Below are 16,336 nucleotides of genomic sequence, written 5' to 3' on the forward strand. Positions count from 1 at the left end.
GCTTTGTAAATTCTTATACAGACATTTATGATGCAGAATTTTAAGATGAAATTGTTTTACCGCTTGTAAACAAATTCCCACAATTTAGATTTTAATCATAATGAAGTATTTTCTTCCGATTTTGGGTGTTGGCTACATTAATCATTCTAATTCTTAAATTCTGTTCCGTTCGGTTCTGCATTTTAGTAACACCCCGAAAGATTGCCCCATTTAGTCGCTTACTACGACAAGGAAGGGGTACTGAGGACCTATTGTAACCCGGATCCCCACGGAACTTTTTACATTATAAATTATTGTTTAAATTAAATGTACAAAATATGAATGCTCCATCTTGAATAGTACGGGAGATATTTATTTGGTAAGATTTTCATTAAAAGTAGGTCAAAATTCCAGGTCACACCGAAGTAAATCAAGTTGTATAGATAAGATATAATAGCCCCCCCCCCCCCCTCTCCGTATGCGATGCAGCAGAAACTGATTCAGTCATTTTTAAAGAAAGGTCAAGGTCACAAGATCAAATATTTTTAAAAAAAAGATCCAACTCGGGTCAAAACTTCACAAAATAAAGTTTTGCCATAAAGAATCTATATACAAACAAGAGACCCACAGGCCTTATCGGTCACCTGATAATTGGTTAAAAGTATCAATTGACTAATGTCAATGGCTATGAAATCCTATTTTGCATATGTAAGCTAAATTATAATATATAGCAACAGTATAAAACAAAATGTGTTCTTCAAACTTCAATATCCTTGAAAGGCTTTACATAATATATGTAAAATTAACAAAATATGACTAATTTGGACCTGTCCTAGAGTCAAAACCCTAAGGTTGCAAAAATCATAATGTTGATACACTTGCTCCTACTAGTTAAGTTTTTAAATCGTAAAATCAAACATAAAGAAGTCTTTCAAATGTTTCAAATAATAAACACTATAATAATTTGGCCCCACCCTGGAAACAAAACCATTAACCCCGTAGATCATGAAATTTACAATTTAAATATCTATTTAGTTTCAATTTCGTATCAATAGCATTAAAGAAGATATATTATTTATATGTTTACACATATATTTACTAAGTTTTGGTCCCACCTTTACTATTCCTTCTAAATATCTATTTAGTTTCAATTTCGTATCAATAGCATTAAAGAAGATATATTATTTATATGTTTACACATATATTTACTAAGTTTTGGTCCCACCTTTACTCCGGGGATCATAAAATTTACAATTTCGGTAGAGGACTTCCTGCTCTACATCACAGCGTATTTAGTATTTCTTACACAATTGTGGTTGTAGAGAAGATATTTTAAAATTGGTCAATTTTTGTTCCACCCTTAAGGCCCCAGGGGTGCAGGAATTCTGAAATTTACAATATATGCCCCCCTTGTCCCAAAGATACTTCATACCAACATTGAAAGGAATTGGAATGGTAGTTATCAAGAAGAATTTAAATATATTCTATTGTTCACACCTTTGATAAACAACCATTTTGGGGGTACCTGTAAAGTACGAAACGAAACGAAATCTACCGAAACGAAACCTACCGAAACGAAACGAAACCTACCGAAACGAAACCCACCGAAACGAAACCTAACGAAACAGATTGTATAACCGAACTCTTTTAATTATAATAATTAAAAATGGTATCTTAGGCCCCTGTGAAAGTTACCACATATAAATAAAATTCGCCTCCCCTTTGATGTAGGCTTTCGGCTTGACTGTTACAAAGTTTTAAAAGCTGAAAAGGGAGGAGTAAGCACAAAGTACATATCCGTAGTTGATTAAATGCCATGCACAATTAGTTTCGGATCCATAAATTTCAGAACCGAGGGTTACAGTCTCAGAAATCTGGGGAAACACACTATACGAGGGGTGGGGTCGCCGACGTTGGATCCGCCTTTGGGCATAGATGCATTGTTTGAAGAAGGTGGTGTCTGAGAAAATTGAAAGCAGGAAGAGCTCTTAACCTCTTATTTTATCTCCAACTGCTGAGGTGCGAGTACTTTCAATAATGGAAAAACTCTATACATTTTGGGTGTTGCTAAGACGGGGAATTGAAAACGGGACGGAAAACGGAATTTTTTTAATGCAATAATATTAGGAGGAGGTCGGCATTTTGTAAACTGAAAAGGCTTATGAACAAGGGAATTTTAAGCAGAAATCATAAAGAGAACGGGATGACATATTCAGAATCCACCGTTTGATATACTACATACAAATACACAATATCCATATGTATACATATACATGTATTTGTCTTTAGAGCAAAAAATACTGAAACATGTATCCATGCCCAAAAGCGGATCCAACGTCGATGACCCCATCCCTCGTTTAGTGTGTTTCCCCAGACTTCTGACCTGTGAGACTGTAACCTTCCGTTCTGAAATTTATGGATCCGAAACTAATTGCACATGGTATCTATGTACTTTGTGCTTACCCCCCCCCCCCTTCCAACTTTTAAAACTTTGTATCAGTCAAGTCGAAAGCCTACATCAAAGGGGAGGCGAATTTTATTTATATGTGTAAACTTTAACAGGGGCCTAAGATATCATTTTTAATTATTATAATTAAAAGAGTTCGATTATACAATCTGTTTCGTTTCGGTAGGTTTCGTTTCGGTAGGTTTCGTTTCGTTTCGGTGGGTTTCGTTTCGTTTCGGCAGATTTCGTTTCGTTTCGGTAGGTTTCGTTTCGATTTCGTTTCGCACTTTACAGGTACCCCCATTTTGGCCCCACCCTGATACCAACACAATAACCCCTTGGATCATCAAATTTACAATTTTGGTAAAGGACTACCTACTTGCTCTTTCTAAATAATCATTTAGTTTCAATATAGTATCAATAGTACTACATGTAAATACGATATTCAAGTGTTTTATACATAAACACTATATACCAAGTTTGGCTCCGTCCCGGGGTCAGAACCTCTACCCCAGGGATCATAAAATTTACAATTTTAATAGAGGCCTTCCTGCTTTACATCTCTATGTATGTAGGTTTTCTTACACATGAGGAGTTGAAGAGAAGATATTTAAAAATTTGTCAATGGTAAAGCAATGTACGAAATATTAAATGATATATGCAAGCACGACAAAAAAAGTGCGGAAACCTGATTTCCCGGTCGGACAGACAGAGAGGGTGTAAACATAAAGACCCCTCCGGCTTCGCCAGTAGGGGACTGATATTCAGTCATTTATTGTAAAATGTAGACTAATACCATTCAACACACACGTTGTAATGGAACGATCCTAGAAATGATTTTGCTGGAGCAAAAAGCTTTCATCTCTTATCATCCACTCTTTACACAGTTGTTTTCTTGTTAGGTGCGGCTTAATTGACTCTTTTAGGCGCTGAAAATAAATGATATAATGTTATATTAAATGCAGTGTGTTCCTAGTACCTGAAATTCTTAATGAAAGGAAAGAAACAACATGGGATAGAGCACGATAAATCAAAGGTGTCTGATATTATAGACATCTGCTTCTTCAACAAATTCAAATTAGGAAATATTGATCAATAAATTACTTTCTAAACACCATTCTAATTTTAGGGACATATACTCTGAAGATAATATTAAAAAGATGCTGGGGTCCTCATTGACAACATCTATATGTAGTGTTTGGGAATCAGATCTTCCAACAGTGATCAATCTCATAACTCCTATAAGCAATAAAAAATAGAGAGATGGGCAAACACGGACCCCTGGACAAACCAGAGGTGGAATCAGGTGCCGTGAGCCATATATCTTCATCAGGTAAACGGAGTTATCCGTAGTCAAAATCTGTGTGCCAAGAACGGTCTAACAATTGGTATAAAACACGTCAGACAGCATTAGACCCAATGATAGATTGTATTGGCAAACTAGATCGTTATGACGACCATAGAATTTGCGAAATGCTGACTTGTTTGTCAGTAGCTTGCCTCGATTTAAAAAAACTGACCATACGAAGAACAAAGCTCGTGCGTATCGAATCAGTTTAGAGATATAAACACCATATGCAGGTGATAATGGAATATTGCTACATAAATAATGAAAGTTGACGATTGAGAAGCTGAAATCATCCTGATTGTCATAAAATTGAGTTGTTAGTTTGCCATTAATATTTACTTTCAATAAAATATCTAAGTATGAAGCAGAAGTGGACGAGTCATAAATTTTATCATCGATCCAAATCATTTTAATTGCAAATACCAACTAGTTGGAATATAGTCTGCAGGTTTTCATATCGATTCCTTTGCTTTCTTGTCATACTAATTTTGACTACATATTACTCGGATCAATACTGAGGGTTCACGGTGGATGTGACTTGACAACGGGTCATAATTATTCCTAGGCACTTGATCCCATCTCTGGTGTTTCCAGGGGTTTGTGTTTGCTTTGATCTCAATTTTAGGATGTATCAGATTGATCACTGTTATTTTCACTCTTTTCATTTCAGTGTTTAATCACTCTAAGTGCCGCATTTCAATTCTCATTCCATTAAGAGCTACTCTGTACGAAACACATTCCAGTTTCTGTTATTTTAAGGACATTCCAATCTGTGTTGGAGTTACTGTGTCTGTCTTACGTATTGCAATAATGAGACCAAGGCTTTATGGACAACTTGCCAAGATATGACATCGCACACGAACGCTGTTTTCTCAAATACTCCAACGCCTTTTTTGACGGCTACATTTATGAATGGCATGATCAATGACAAAGCGAAACAATTTATTTTACCTCTATGAAGGAGCCCTTTAGAAACAAGAGTTTAAAGATCACGTAGACAGGTATGCAGCACATGGATACCAGAGCTAGCATCAGTCCAAAGCATTGTGCCCAGGGTGGATAGTCGAGCACGTTGTTGTACTTGAGTGGTTTAAATGTCACCACTTGAAATGCAAAAATCCCCTGGTAATTAAAAAAAAACACCACTAGATATATATACCACATAAAGCTTAATTAAGTAACAATACATATATTCATCATTTAATTTTCAAGATAAAGTACTTCTATTATACTAAACAATAAAATTTAAACAGCCGGAATAGAAATTCAATATGCAGTTTGTGTACAGATCAATGAGCGTTTCAAGAAACATACCGCTGTCACTACAGGTGTAATGTATCTCCAACAATAGTGGAACAGCCTTGGTATTCTGTATCCAATCATCAACTCAATGGCGTCGCAGAATTTATCCGCCCCTGATATTATTGGAATGGGGAAAGTGATTACTTTTTATTTATGAATATGAAATCTCACTAAAATAAACCTTAGTTTTGATGAGAAAACTTGACATTAACAAGCGCTGCACTTCTTGCATTCCATTCTCTTGCCTTAAAATGAGTCAATGATTTGACATTGTATTAATTGATAAAGGGAAAGTATTAGTAGGATTCATTGATTGATTGTATATTGTATATCGAGAATATTTCACTCAAATGGAGACGTCACCATTGCCGGTGAAGGGCTGCAAAATGTAGGCCTATGCTCGATAATTACGGCCTTTGAGCAGGGAGGGATCTTTATCGTGACACGGGGCCTCGGTTTTTGTGGTCTCATCTGAAGGACCGCTCCATTTAGTCGCTTCTTACGACAAGCAAGGGGTACTGATGACCTTTTTTAACGCGGATCCCCACGGGAATAATAGCAGGAAGTGTTCCACGGGAATTGTTGTGGGATCTATGGTAACAAATGTGTGTTTGTGATAACGAATTCAAGATTCTGTTCTGGTTACAAAGATAGGCTGTTGTTCTGTGGTAACGAATGAGATTTTTGTTCTTTGTTAATGAGTGTAGGAGGTTGTTCTATAAGACGTCTGGGTAACATTGAGTCTTGGTGATTTTTACGTTTCATTGAGTGATATATGGGGAAGTTTCTGCGGTAACAAGCATGTGTGTTCTATTATTATAACTGATGTTGGGGTTTGTTTCATATGGTATGCGGTTACGAATGTGAAAGTGGTTGGGGGTAACGATTGGTGGAGACTGCTCTGTGGTATCCTATGTGAGAGGCTCACAGGATGAAATTATGTCATTCAATGGCAGAGCTCCGCCATTCAATCACCTCTCCAGACCTTTCATTGGACTTTTAGTCGACTGAATGGCAGTTTCATGTTTGTTCTGTGGTAATGAGGGTGCCACAGTTCTGAGTTGTTGAAGGTATTCTGTGTTAATGATCAGTCCGTGGTGATGAAGGTGGGAAGTAATAAATTTCAATATATAGAAAGAGATATCATTACTATGAATATTTGCTATATGTGGTATTGTACTCCATATAATAACATAGACAATACTTGATTATAGATACTAATATTCTGATTACCTTATTATACTTTCTTGAATGCAAGGTGAAGATAACGAACAGTGATCAATCTCATAACTCCTACAAGCAATACAAAATAGATAGCTGGGCAAACACGGACCCCTGGACACACCAGAGGTGGGATCAGGTGCCTAGGAGGAGTAAGCATCCCCTGTTGACCGGTCACACCCGCCGTGAGCCCCATATATACGAAATGTATTTAGAATACTATTGAAGGGAAATGAATGTCTTCACACAATCCGTTTATTTGGGGAGCTACTTTTATTCTTAGGGTGTGACGATTGATGTCTTTGGTGGGTAAACATGGGTAAAACTCGTCACATTTATAAAAGTAAGATATCGATATTGTGAGAAATTCTTCAGAGGGGGGGGGGGGGGGGATGATAGAGAGCATTATACACCAACAACTCTCAACACCCAAAGTGTCTGATCTGAATATGCAAAGCACTAAAAATGGGCAACGATGCGAACAATATACAATTCTCAATTTTTCGGGACGCAATACAAAATGTTCTCAGGAAAGTCAAGACGAACTCTGTGTAACACTGGAAAATTTCAGTATCTAGACGTTCTGTACTTTCTCAACCTTTGTAGTTAGTAATTTTAGTGCCAGTTTGCATTTGTTTTTATTTTATTTAGTTAGTTTTCATTTCTATGTACATATTCTATTGTCCTTACGAAGGGACAGGTTATCCCCAAAGTTTGTGCACGTGGTAAAGGGAACTGTGGACACCCTTGGAAAAGGGTACATGTGAACTTTGGCCTAAGTATTAATAAAACTATCATAAATTCTATAAATATATACCTGTATGTACAATTGGACGGTTTACAGGAAGTTTATCTTATATACTAATGTAATTGTGAAAGAATCGAGTAGAAGTGTTTTTTATATACATGTATGTGTATATATACATCTGTAAAGTTTGGCAATCTCCCGACTACATCTTTTGTGACTTGCGGTTTGTTTTACTTGTTATAGGGTATCTGAGAAATAGAATTTAAATATGAATGTATCCTACAAAACGATTCCTGTTTCCCTGGTTGTTGTAGTGTATAACATCTCTTTCGTCAGCTTTACTGACCATATCAAAGAATAGCTACATGTAGCACACCATCAGTTTCTTAAGCTGATCCAAAACTAATATTAAATTAGAATAAAAATATATCATATAGATTTCCATTTTGACTAATTTAAGGGTTATATAAAGAAAGGCATTTCAACTATTTACAAAATCTTAACGATACTTGCTACAAACATTTCTCAGATATGATGGAAATGTAAACTAAATTTGTTTTATAAGTAATATGAATAAAATTTACCGTATGGATTGTAATTTACTCCTATGATAATTTTTTTTTTGAATAGTGAAACGCGAAACCAAAGAAAAACTATTTATTCAAAAATAGTCTTACTTAATGCTACATTTTTTAGCTTTACTGTACAAAGTATTATTTTACGGACGGTATATTATGACGTCATAATGAACTTTAAAAAAAAGCGTAACAAACCCATGCATCCAATTTTTTTGGTAAAAAATGTGATGCTAATTACCGAATATCCATCCAATGACGATAGCTTCCCAGAAGCAAACCCAGAGGAGAACCATACCAGAGGCCGAGTAGTAATCAAACAGCTGGAACACATACATCCCTCCCTAAGAGGAATTTATTTTGTATGTATACATGTGAATTGACTTATTGTGATGATGATCATTATTTTGTAAGATTTATTGAACGAACAGATGAGTATCGTCTTACCCGTGATACCATTGAAAGACCGATGGTGAACCAGATCACACAGGCTACAGCCGACAATATCATTCTGCCCTTGACCTTGTAGAACAGACGAGGAAACATATCGCTCACGTGTCCCATAGCTGATTCTGTCATCACAAACTGAAAAACGTATCGATACTTTTGTATCTTTTATGAAAAATATAAATAATCAAACAGTATATTACTTCTATATAGGTAATGCCAAATCATTATTTGGGAAGTACCATTTTCGCAAGCCAAGTGTCCGATTCGCTTACTCACACCCCCCTTGGCGGATTTAGTCGCATATCTAAGCCTTCGAAATATCGCGCTTTGACTTTCCACGGCATTCAATCAAATTGCGCCATACATACAGTTTGATTTGAGTAATGGCGCCCCCCCCCCCCCCCCCCCATGTCTAATCCTTGAATGTCTCGCTCATTCGACATAGATGTGTCGCCGTTGCCATGACATTTTGTCTAAAAAACAAACACGAACGATTTTCGGAAAAAGTTTTGGGGTTTACGGTCAACTTCAAGAGACAATCGATCATGCACATCGCCAAATGACGTAAAGGACGGTATGTGCTGGGATAAACTGAACAAACTCAGCAAAATTGAGTACATTATAAAAACAAAAATAGAAACGTTGAAATCTGAATGGCATGTTTTGATACGTGATTTACGCCTTAAACACTAAGGTGACATCGGCGTACAGCAAGTATGCACACATAAATGAAAACCAATTTTATTGTTTTCATCCGTCAACTCCCTTTGGTAAACATACACATGTAACAGAAATTATAATGCGTTATCTGATTGGTTAGATTTTGTTTTTGTCACGAACGATAACTCGCTCGATCCTAAAGATGGCAGTTCAGTCGCAACTAAATCATCCAAGGGGGAGATGAGAGTTAGCGAATCAGACACTTGGCTTGCGAAGATGGGAAAGAGCATCATTTCATGAAACTTTATCTAATATATTTTACAAGTTGGACAGTGTAAAACATTTCAAAATGTGCATATTTTAATTGGTAGTGGCAAATGAAAATAAATTTCACTAAGATAAATTGTTGTCGTAGTCTAGATCTGGTAGTTAGGGCACTCGCCTCGCAACCTAGGTTTCATTCTCGATCCCGTTGACGTTTAACATACATGAAAGGTAAAAATAACGAACAGTGATCAATATTATAACTCTTATAAGCATGTATGTAGATACTTTTCCTTCTCCAAGCGCCAGCATTAGGAGTAGAAGTGACGAAACGTTTGATCTTTAAAACGGATATTCCGTATGTCTCTGTACACTTTCGCACGATATACGGCATTCACTGATACGGCCCTGTATAGTCCGTCACCTTACGTTAGTGACGTCTCTGCCTGAGTGAAAGTTGGGTGGACAATAGTTTTACTTCCATCGGAAATTTTCACTAGTATTGAAACTTCACTAGTTGTAGGTGAAGAACCAGAATTTATCGCTCAATATCGAAGCAGTGAGGGTTCTTTAACGTGCCAACGCTTGCCGCGACCTTCGTATTTGATTTATAAGATCATATCAGAAAAAACCGTGATTTTAGAGTAGGGTCACGGGGGGGGGGGGGGGGGGGGGTTGGGGGGGGGTTCAGGGAAACTAAAGAATATATTTCAATTAGTTAACCGCCGTTTTAATATCGCCAAAATGATGTAATAGGAAAAATAAAATCAATCTAAATGCCGAGCGTTTGACGAAGGAGCAATCACTACCTATATTAGTTGGACGAGGTCAACGTTGAACTCAAGACCAGACGCGACGGTTACGATTGATTAATTGTATAAATTAACGTCTCACTCGTGAATCTTTTGCTTACATGCGTCACCATTGCCGATGAAGGGTTACAAAAGTTAGATCTATGCTTGGTGCTTATGGCCTTTGGGCAGAGATAGATCTTTAGCGTGCCCACACCTGCTATGACACGTGACCTCGGTTTTGAGGTCTCATCCGAAGGACCGCCCCATTTAGTCGCCTCTTACGACAAGCAAGGGGGGTACTGAGGACATATTCTAACCCGGATCTCCACGGGCCAGATGGTTACACAGCAAACGCTCTACTACTGAGCTTCTCGAAAGGAACGTAAAAAAATATACAAAAAGATACATGAAACACATACCAAACTGTCGATCCCGATCAAAAATAGCATAAAGAAGAAAAGAATTGACCAAAACTGGGGTAGAGGCATCTGGGAAATAGCCTTCGGATAAACTATAAACACTAGTCCTGGTCCTGGAAAAGAAGAGAAAACGGTGATTAGACACTATATACATGATATCCGGTCTTGGAGTAGAAGGCAAATAGTGATCAGAGCCTATAACCAGCGGACTAAGCCCAAATATCTGACAAAACGGTGACCAGGAGAAAAATCCCACTAGGCCCGGTCATAAAATAGAAGGCTAAACTCTTTCCTAATGAACTTTAAATTTTAAACACAAGACCCGGTCCCAAAAAATAAATCAGTGATTTCGGAAATGGTCTTCTGATAAACTATAAACATCAGATCCAGTCCGCAAATAGAAGGCGAGATACTGTGCTCATGATGGGTGTAAGTGATATATCTATTTTCAATAAAATATCTAGGTATGAAGCAGAAGAGGACGACTCTGTGGTGTCTTTTATTTCGAGTTCACAGAGATATATCGAATCGAGACGTCTCCATATCAGTGAAATATTTTTGAGAAGGACATGAAACAATATACAATCGATCCGATTGATTGGATCTTGTTTAACATCCCTCGAGAATTTTTCATTAATATGGAGACGTCACCAATATTGGTGAAGGGCTTGGAATGTAGGTCTATGCTCGGCGCTTACGGCCATTGAGCAGTGTGGGTTCTTTACCGTGGCTCACCTACTGTGACACGGGGCATCCGTTTTTAAGGTCATCTCCGAGGACCTGAGACATTCACACCTGATGCCGAGCGTTTGGAGATGGAACTGTCACTACCTGTTTTAACGACTTAGGTCTGTCCCGCCCTGGATTCGAACCCGACCTTCCACATGCTGGGCGAACGCTCTACCTCTAGTCTATATCGAATCGACATATGAATGCAAATTATTATTGTTGATAGATAAAACGTCGTCGATATATCTAAATGTCGCATTGAAGGCAACATCAAGAGATTTGGTCTTCTCGCGTAGAATGTTTTGAAGACATTCTGGTTCATAAGAATGGGTCAGCTAACTTAGGAATACAATTCGTGCCCATGGGAATTCCAACAGACTGTTGGAAGACCTGATGCAGTGGTTTGGAAGTTTGACCTATTTTAAATAAAAAAGAATTGACCTATTCATTATACCCGAAACTATTAAAGGTAAATATTTCACGTTTTATATATATATATATATATATATATATATATATATACTATGTGACAAGACCTTTCATTTCATATCTTAACTTTGTGACCTTGAACTCTAAGTTTGACATACTTTTAAGAACATATAACCTATTTTCAAAACATCCGACCTATTCAATATCTCCTGATCTATTTAAGATAAGGCTCTCATATTTTATAGCTCCGTAGGGATCCGGGTTGAAATAGGTCCTCAGTACCCCCTTGCTTGTCGTAAGAAGCGACTAAATGGGGCGATCCTTTGGATGAGGCCGTAAAACCCGAGGTCCCGTGTCACAGCAGGTGTGGCACTGTAGAGTGTCATGATATGATCCTATCGTCCACTTTAGGTTTTCCACGCGTTGTTTTCTTTATGATTAAACATAACACTTGGTCTGCGGTCGATACATGAACTTATCATGTGATTTTAATCTACCGCTATTATGTAGATATTGTTATTTTGATATCAAGGATTTACAGAGATGTAAAAAGGTCAAACCTGATTCAGCGACTTGATCTATGTCGACATTCTGTTGATGAGCCATGAACCCCAGAACAGAGAACACGACAAAGCCACCAAGGATACTTGTTCCGCTGTTCACAGCCGCCACGACAAGTGTACACCTACAGAATAAATCGTTTCTCAGAAAAGTTAACACATACTGTTGTGGCGAATACTATTTTCATTATGGTTGTTCAAAAGCAATCTGGAAAGGAAGTTGGAATATTTTGAGGATATGTAAGTGTGATATGCATAGATTGTTCATGTATGAATAGCACATGTATTCCAATAAAAGGGAAAAATCTCTTCCATGAAGGGAATGTTTTTAATTTGAAAACGATATATCTCTCACAAAGTGTTCACTTGATATTTTTTATCGACATTTTGTATGACATAAGATCTGTCGTTTCATGAACTACAGACGAAAAGCCTTCTGCATATATAAAACACCATTCTACCTACTTATAAAAATCGGTGTTGAACATGTTATAACTTCCAAGAGTTATCATGGCTCCTATGGCAACAGCTGCAGAAAAGAAAACCTGCGAGCCGCCATCCATCCACACCTGCAAAATGATGATTATGAAAGATGAAGATAACGAACAGTGATCAATCTCCTAACTCCTAAAAGCAATATAAAATAGGGAGTTGGGCAAACACAGACCCCTCCATATACCAGAGGTGGGATCAGGTGCCTAGGAGGAGTGAGCATCTTTCACATATTTCAATGTGTGTTCCTTCCGATTATGTGGGGGTTCTCTTTGAGTTTTGAATTTGGATTTCTCTTATTGTTTGTATGAAGATACTATCTGGTAGTTTGTAAGAGGATTGTCTCTGTTTCTTCGTGTAAAGCGATCTCTGATCAATTCATCACTTTTTATGCCCCCGAGATCGAAGATCGGGGGGGGGGGGGTTGTATTGTGTTTGTCCTGTCTGTAATTCCGTCATTCTGTAATTCTGCCTGAAATTTTTACCTTGCTAATAACTTTTAAACAGTAAGTGCTAGAGCTTTGATATTTCACATGAGTATTCCTTGTGACAAAACCTTTTTGTGGGTACCAACAGTGTTTACCCTTTGACCTTGGAGTTTGACCTACTTTTAAAAAAAAATTGGCATTGGTCATAACCTCTAAATGGTAAATATTAGAGCTTTCATATTGCACATGAGCATTTCTTGTGACAATATCTTTCTACTTGTACCACGATATTTGTCCCTGTGACATGTTTGAAATCGGCCGTAATCGGGGGAATTCGTGTTTCACAAACATAGCTTGGTTTTTACTTCTTTCCTTTAGGTCACTTTGCAAAAAAAATCAATCATATATACTGAGATATCTGCAATTCTAAGGTCCACAGTTCGACATACACTTAGCGCTGAAGGTCGCTGTAGTGCGAGTTCCTTAACGTGTCAAAGTTTGTCTCGCTGTAGTGCGAGTTCCTTAACGTGTCAAAGTTTGTCGCGACACTGGACCTTTTTAAATCCTTGACTCTCACTCCTTTATCAAAATGATTATTATTCGTTTTCATGATCCTACATATAAATACAAAATCTACAACGGAGCAAACACGGATCTCTGGTTTCACCAGTGGTGGGATTAGATACCTAGGAGGAGTAAGCATCCACTGTTGATCGGTTATACCCACTTTGATTCATTTACCTTGTTCAGGTTTAACATACACCCGAATAATGAGTATGAAACACATCTGACAGCTCATCGGCACTGACGACGTCTTTATATGAGTGAAAAATTCTCGCGAGAGACGTTAAACAATAATTTGTGAAATGCTGATTTAAATGAAACTGTTTAAACCCCCGTAACGCCAACTTTCTTGTCAGTAACTTCATTAATCATACACAGAGCATGTTCTTGAGTATCTAATCATTTGGGAGATATAAACACCATATCCAGGCGATAATTGGATATTGCTATATAAATATGGGAAGCTGACGATACCATTCCATCAGCCATAAAATTTAGATGTTTGTTTGCCATTAACCTCAAACGTTTAGTGTAAAACATATCCAATTATGAAATAGATGTTAAAGGCTCGTGTTGTCTCCTATTTCAAGTTCACTGGAATGTCTCGAATTTACATACATGTATGAATGGAATGACTATTTTTAGTATAAAAAAAAAAACATCGATGGCGTACGGAAATATCTAGTTGAAGAACGCAGCAAGACATTTCTTCTTGTGTAAAAATGTTTGAAAGAATTCAGCTTAAGAAGAAGAAAAAAGGTAAGCTAATAAAGGGGTACATGTAATATCTACGCCAATGAAAATTCTCAAAGACTATTTGAAGACCCTAATCTGCATAAATATTATCAATAAGGAATCCAGCATCATTTTAAAAATCAGAATAGTTTTAATGAAGAAATTTGTTGGATGACTGATCACAAGATATGGATATTTCTGAATTCCATTTTTTAAATACCGAGCGTTTGGTGAAGGAGTAATCACATGTTATGTATATTAACTTTGATGCGGCTCGAACGCTCTGATTACTGGTGTTCGGTTTTTGATTGGTTGTATCTGGGTCATCTTTGATTAAGTGTAGCTTGAATGTAGTTTTTCTTTGATTGTATGCAAGATCTTTCTTGTTGTGTTTTGTACAATTTGCGTGTGTTGCAACACAACAGGTTTCGAAAAAGACAACGAAACCTAGGAGAAACAAATACAAACGGATGTAGGGGGATAGGCAAAATGCATTATCTTCTGAAGAACGTTTTAAAAACGTAATGTGTATCTCTACATGACCCCATTATTACTTATTTCACTGCAGAGTTGTGGAGAAAACTAATGAAGATACCTGTGCATCCTTCAGACGTGTGAAGTCTGGTTTAAGAAAATATTCTATTCCTTTTGCGGCCCCAGGAAGGGTAACGCCACGCACCAGTAATATCAGCAGAATTAAATAAGGAAAGGTGGCCGTGAAGTAAACAACCTGCACATATAGAAGGAGTCGTAATTAGGCATGCACATATTTGTTAAATTCGTCTTTTAAATGTTTTTCATTTACATATTTGAATGTAATGGCATTGACAAAATTCATTGTTCTATCAATAAATGTTAGAAATATTGGAATAGTATTCTTAGAAAACTATGTTGAATTGGAAAATCTTATCATCATGAGAATAATGAAATCCATTAACTTGCCTTCCCAGTCCATTTTACACCTCTCCAAACACAGAAATAGACGATTACCCACATCACTAACAGACATATGGCCAGGTGAGGTACAATTCCACCTACATCTTCTATACCACTAGATATCTGGATAACTTGGTTTCTTATAAAAGATTTACAATAAGGTTATGGATATCTGACAGAAACACACGTCTTAGTATTAGAATGGTAATATGTGTAGCAAACAAATGATATATGTGTAGGACTCCAAAGTGCGATGGTCTGCACCAAACCCCGATGGTGTGACACACCAAAGTGCGATGGTCCACACTCATGCGCCAAAATGCGATAGTGTGAGACAAATGTCATAATGCGATGGTGTCGACACGACAAAGTCCGATGGTATATACTAATGCACCAAAGTGTTGTAGAGAGACACACCGAAAACCGTTGGTTTGTAAACGGCACAGTTTTTTTTTTGGTACAGACTGTACCAATTGTGTGTTTCAACAAATGTATCAGTGTAAAATCCATGCATAAAAAAAATAAGAATAAGAACTTATTTCATTACCATTTAGTTGTCGTGTTACTAAACACAGAATTTCCAACGCGAAATTGTATAGAATGTTTTGCATTGTAGCATACTCTCAGGAATTTATTATGTGTACATCACAATTGATAAATGGTCATGAATTAAATAATGTTTGGGTGAAGTAGATAGTTCGACAACAAATGTATTTTGCCGTTCTTTAAATCCTCAACAATGTAAATCTTGCCATTGATATCGTCCATGTCAATCTTAATCAGCCGTGCCTTCCTCCAATACATCCCGAAGAAGTTGGTGTCAGCACAGCAGCAGAAAGAACCATCATTGGTGCAAACTGATGGTGGATTCCTTTGGTTTTATTTTGAAAGACGTTAAGAATGATGTCACAATGACGTGACGTCACAAACGTTACGGAACCCAGCACCATCGCACTTTGACGTCCGTAACTTTATCAAACCATCGCACTTTCGCGTAAACATCGCACTCTGGCGTCCGTAACGTTATCAGACCATCGCACTTTGGCGTGAACATCGCACTTTGGAGCGACCATCGCACTTTAGAATCTTACATATATTACAATATTACTAAATGAATGGAACAAAGACAACCAGGAGGCCCATGGACCACATCGTTCACCTAACCAGCAGTTCTCAACTGTAACAAAATATTTAAACTCCGTTTTGTATCTTTTTTCTAGTGCATGGAACTATGGTAGAAGTAATCTGAACTGAATT

At 37.3% G+C, this 16,336-nt stretch overlaps 1 protein-coding gene across 3 annotated transcripts in view; it reads right to left on the reverse strand.

The window, feature by feature from the left end:
* Positions 1–16,336, reverse strand: part of LOC125662374 (sodium- and chloride-dependent taurine transporter-like) — a 47,735-nt gene that overhangs the window by 4,052 nt on the left and 27,347 nt on the right. For 2 of the 3 annotated variants that reach the window (XM_048894580.2, XM_048894591.2), the window contains 10 exons: positions 15,086–15,218; positions 14,739–14,873; positions 12,390–12,493; positions 11,925–12,049; positions 10,207–10,319; positions 8,067–8,204; positions 7,861–7,963; positions 5,088–5,188; positions 4,725–4,895; positions 3,222–3,354 (listed from right to left, as the gene is read on the reverse strand). In XM_048894580.2, the coding sequence (XP_048750537.1) occupies positions 3,253–3,354; positions 4,725–4,895; positions 5,088–5,188; positions 7,861–7,963; positions 8,067–8,204; positions 10,207–10,319; positions 11,925–12,049; positions 12,390–12,493; positions 14,739–14,873; positions 15,086–15,218 (1,225 nt within the window). In that variant the 3' untranslated portion in view covers positions 3,222–3,252. The remainder of the gene's footprint in view (positions 1–3,221; positions 3,355–4,724; positions 4,896–5,087; positions 5,189–7,860; positions 7,964–8,066; positions 8,205–10,206; positions 10,320–11,924; positions 12,050–12,389; positions 12,494–14,738; positions 14,874–15,085; positions 15,219–16,336) is intronic. The other variant, XM_048894584.2, reaches the window with a different exon arrangement.

The sequence above is a fragment of the Ostrea edulis genome, chromosome 1 (assembly GCF_947568905.1).
Source record: "Ostrea edulis chromosome 1, xbOstEdul1.1, whole genome shotgun sequence".
Taxonomy (NCBI): Eukaryota; Metazoa; Mollusca; class Bivalvia; order Ostreida; family Ostreidae; genus Ostrea; species Ostrea edulis.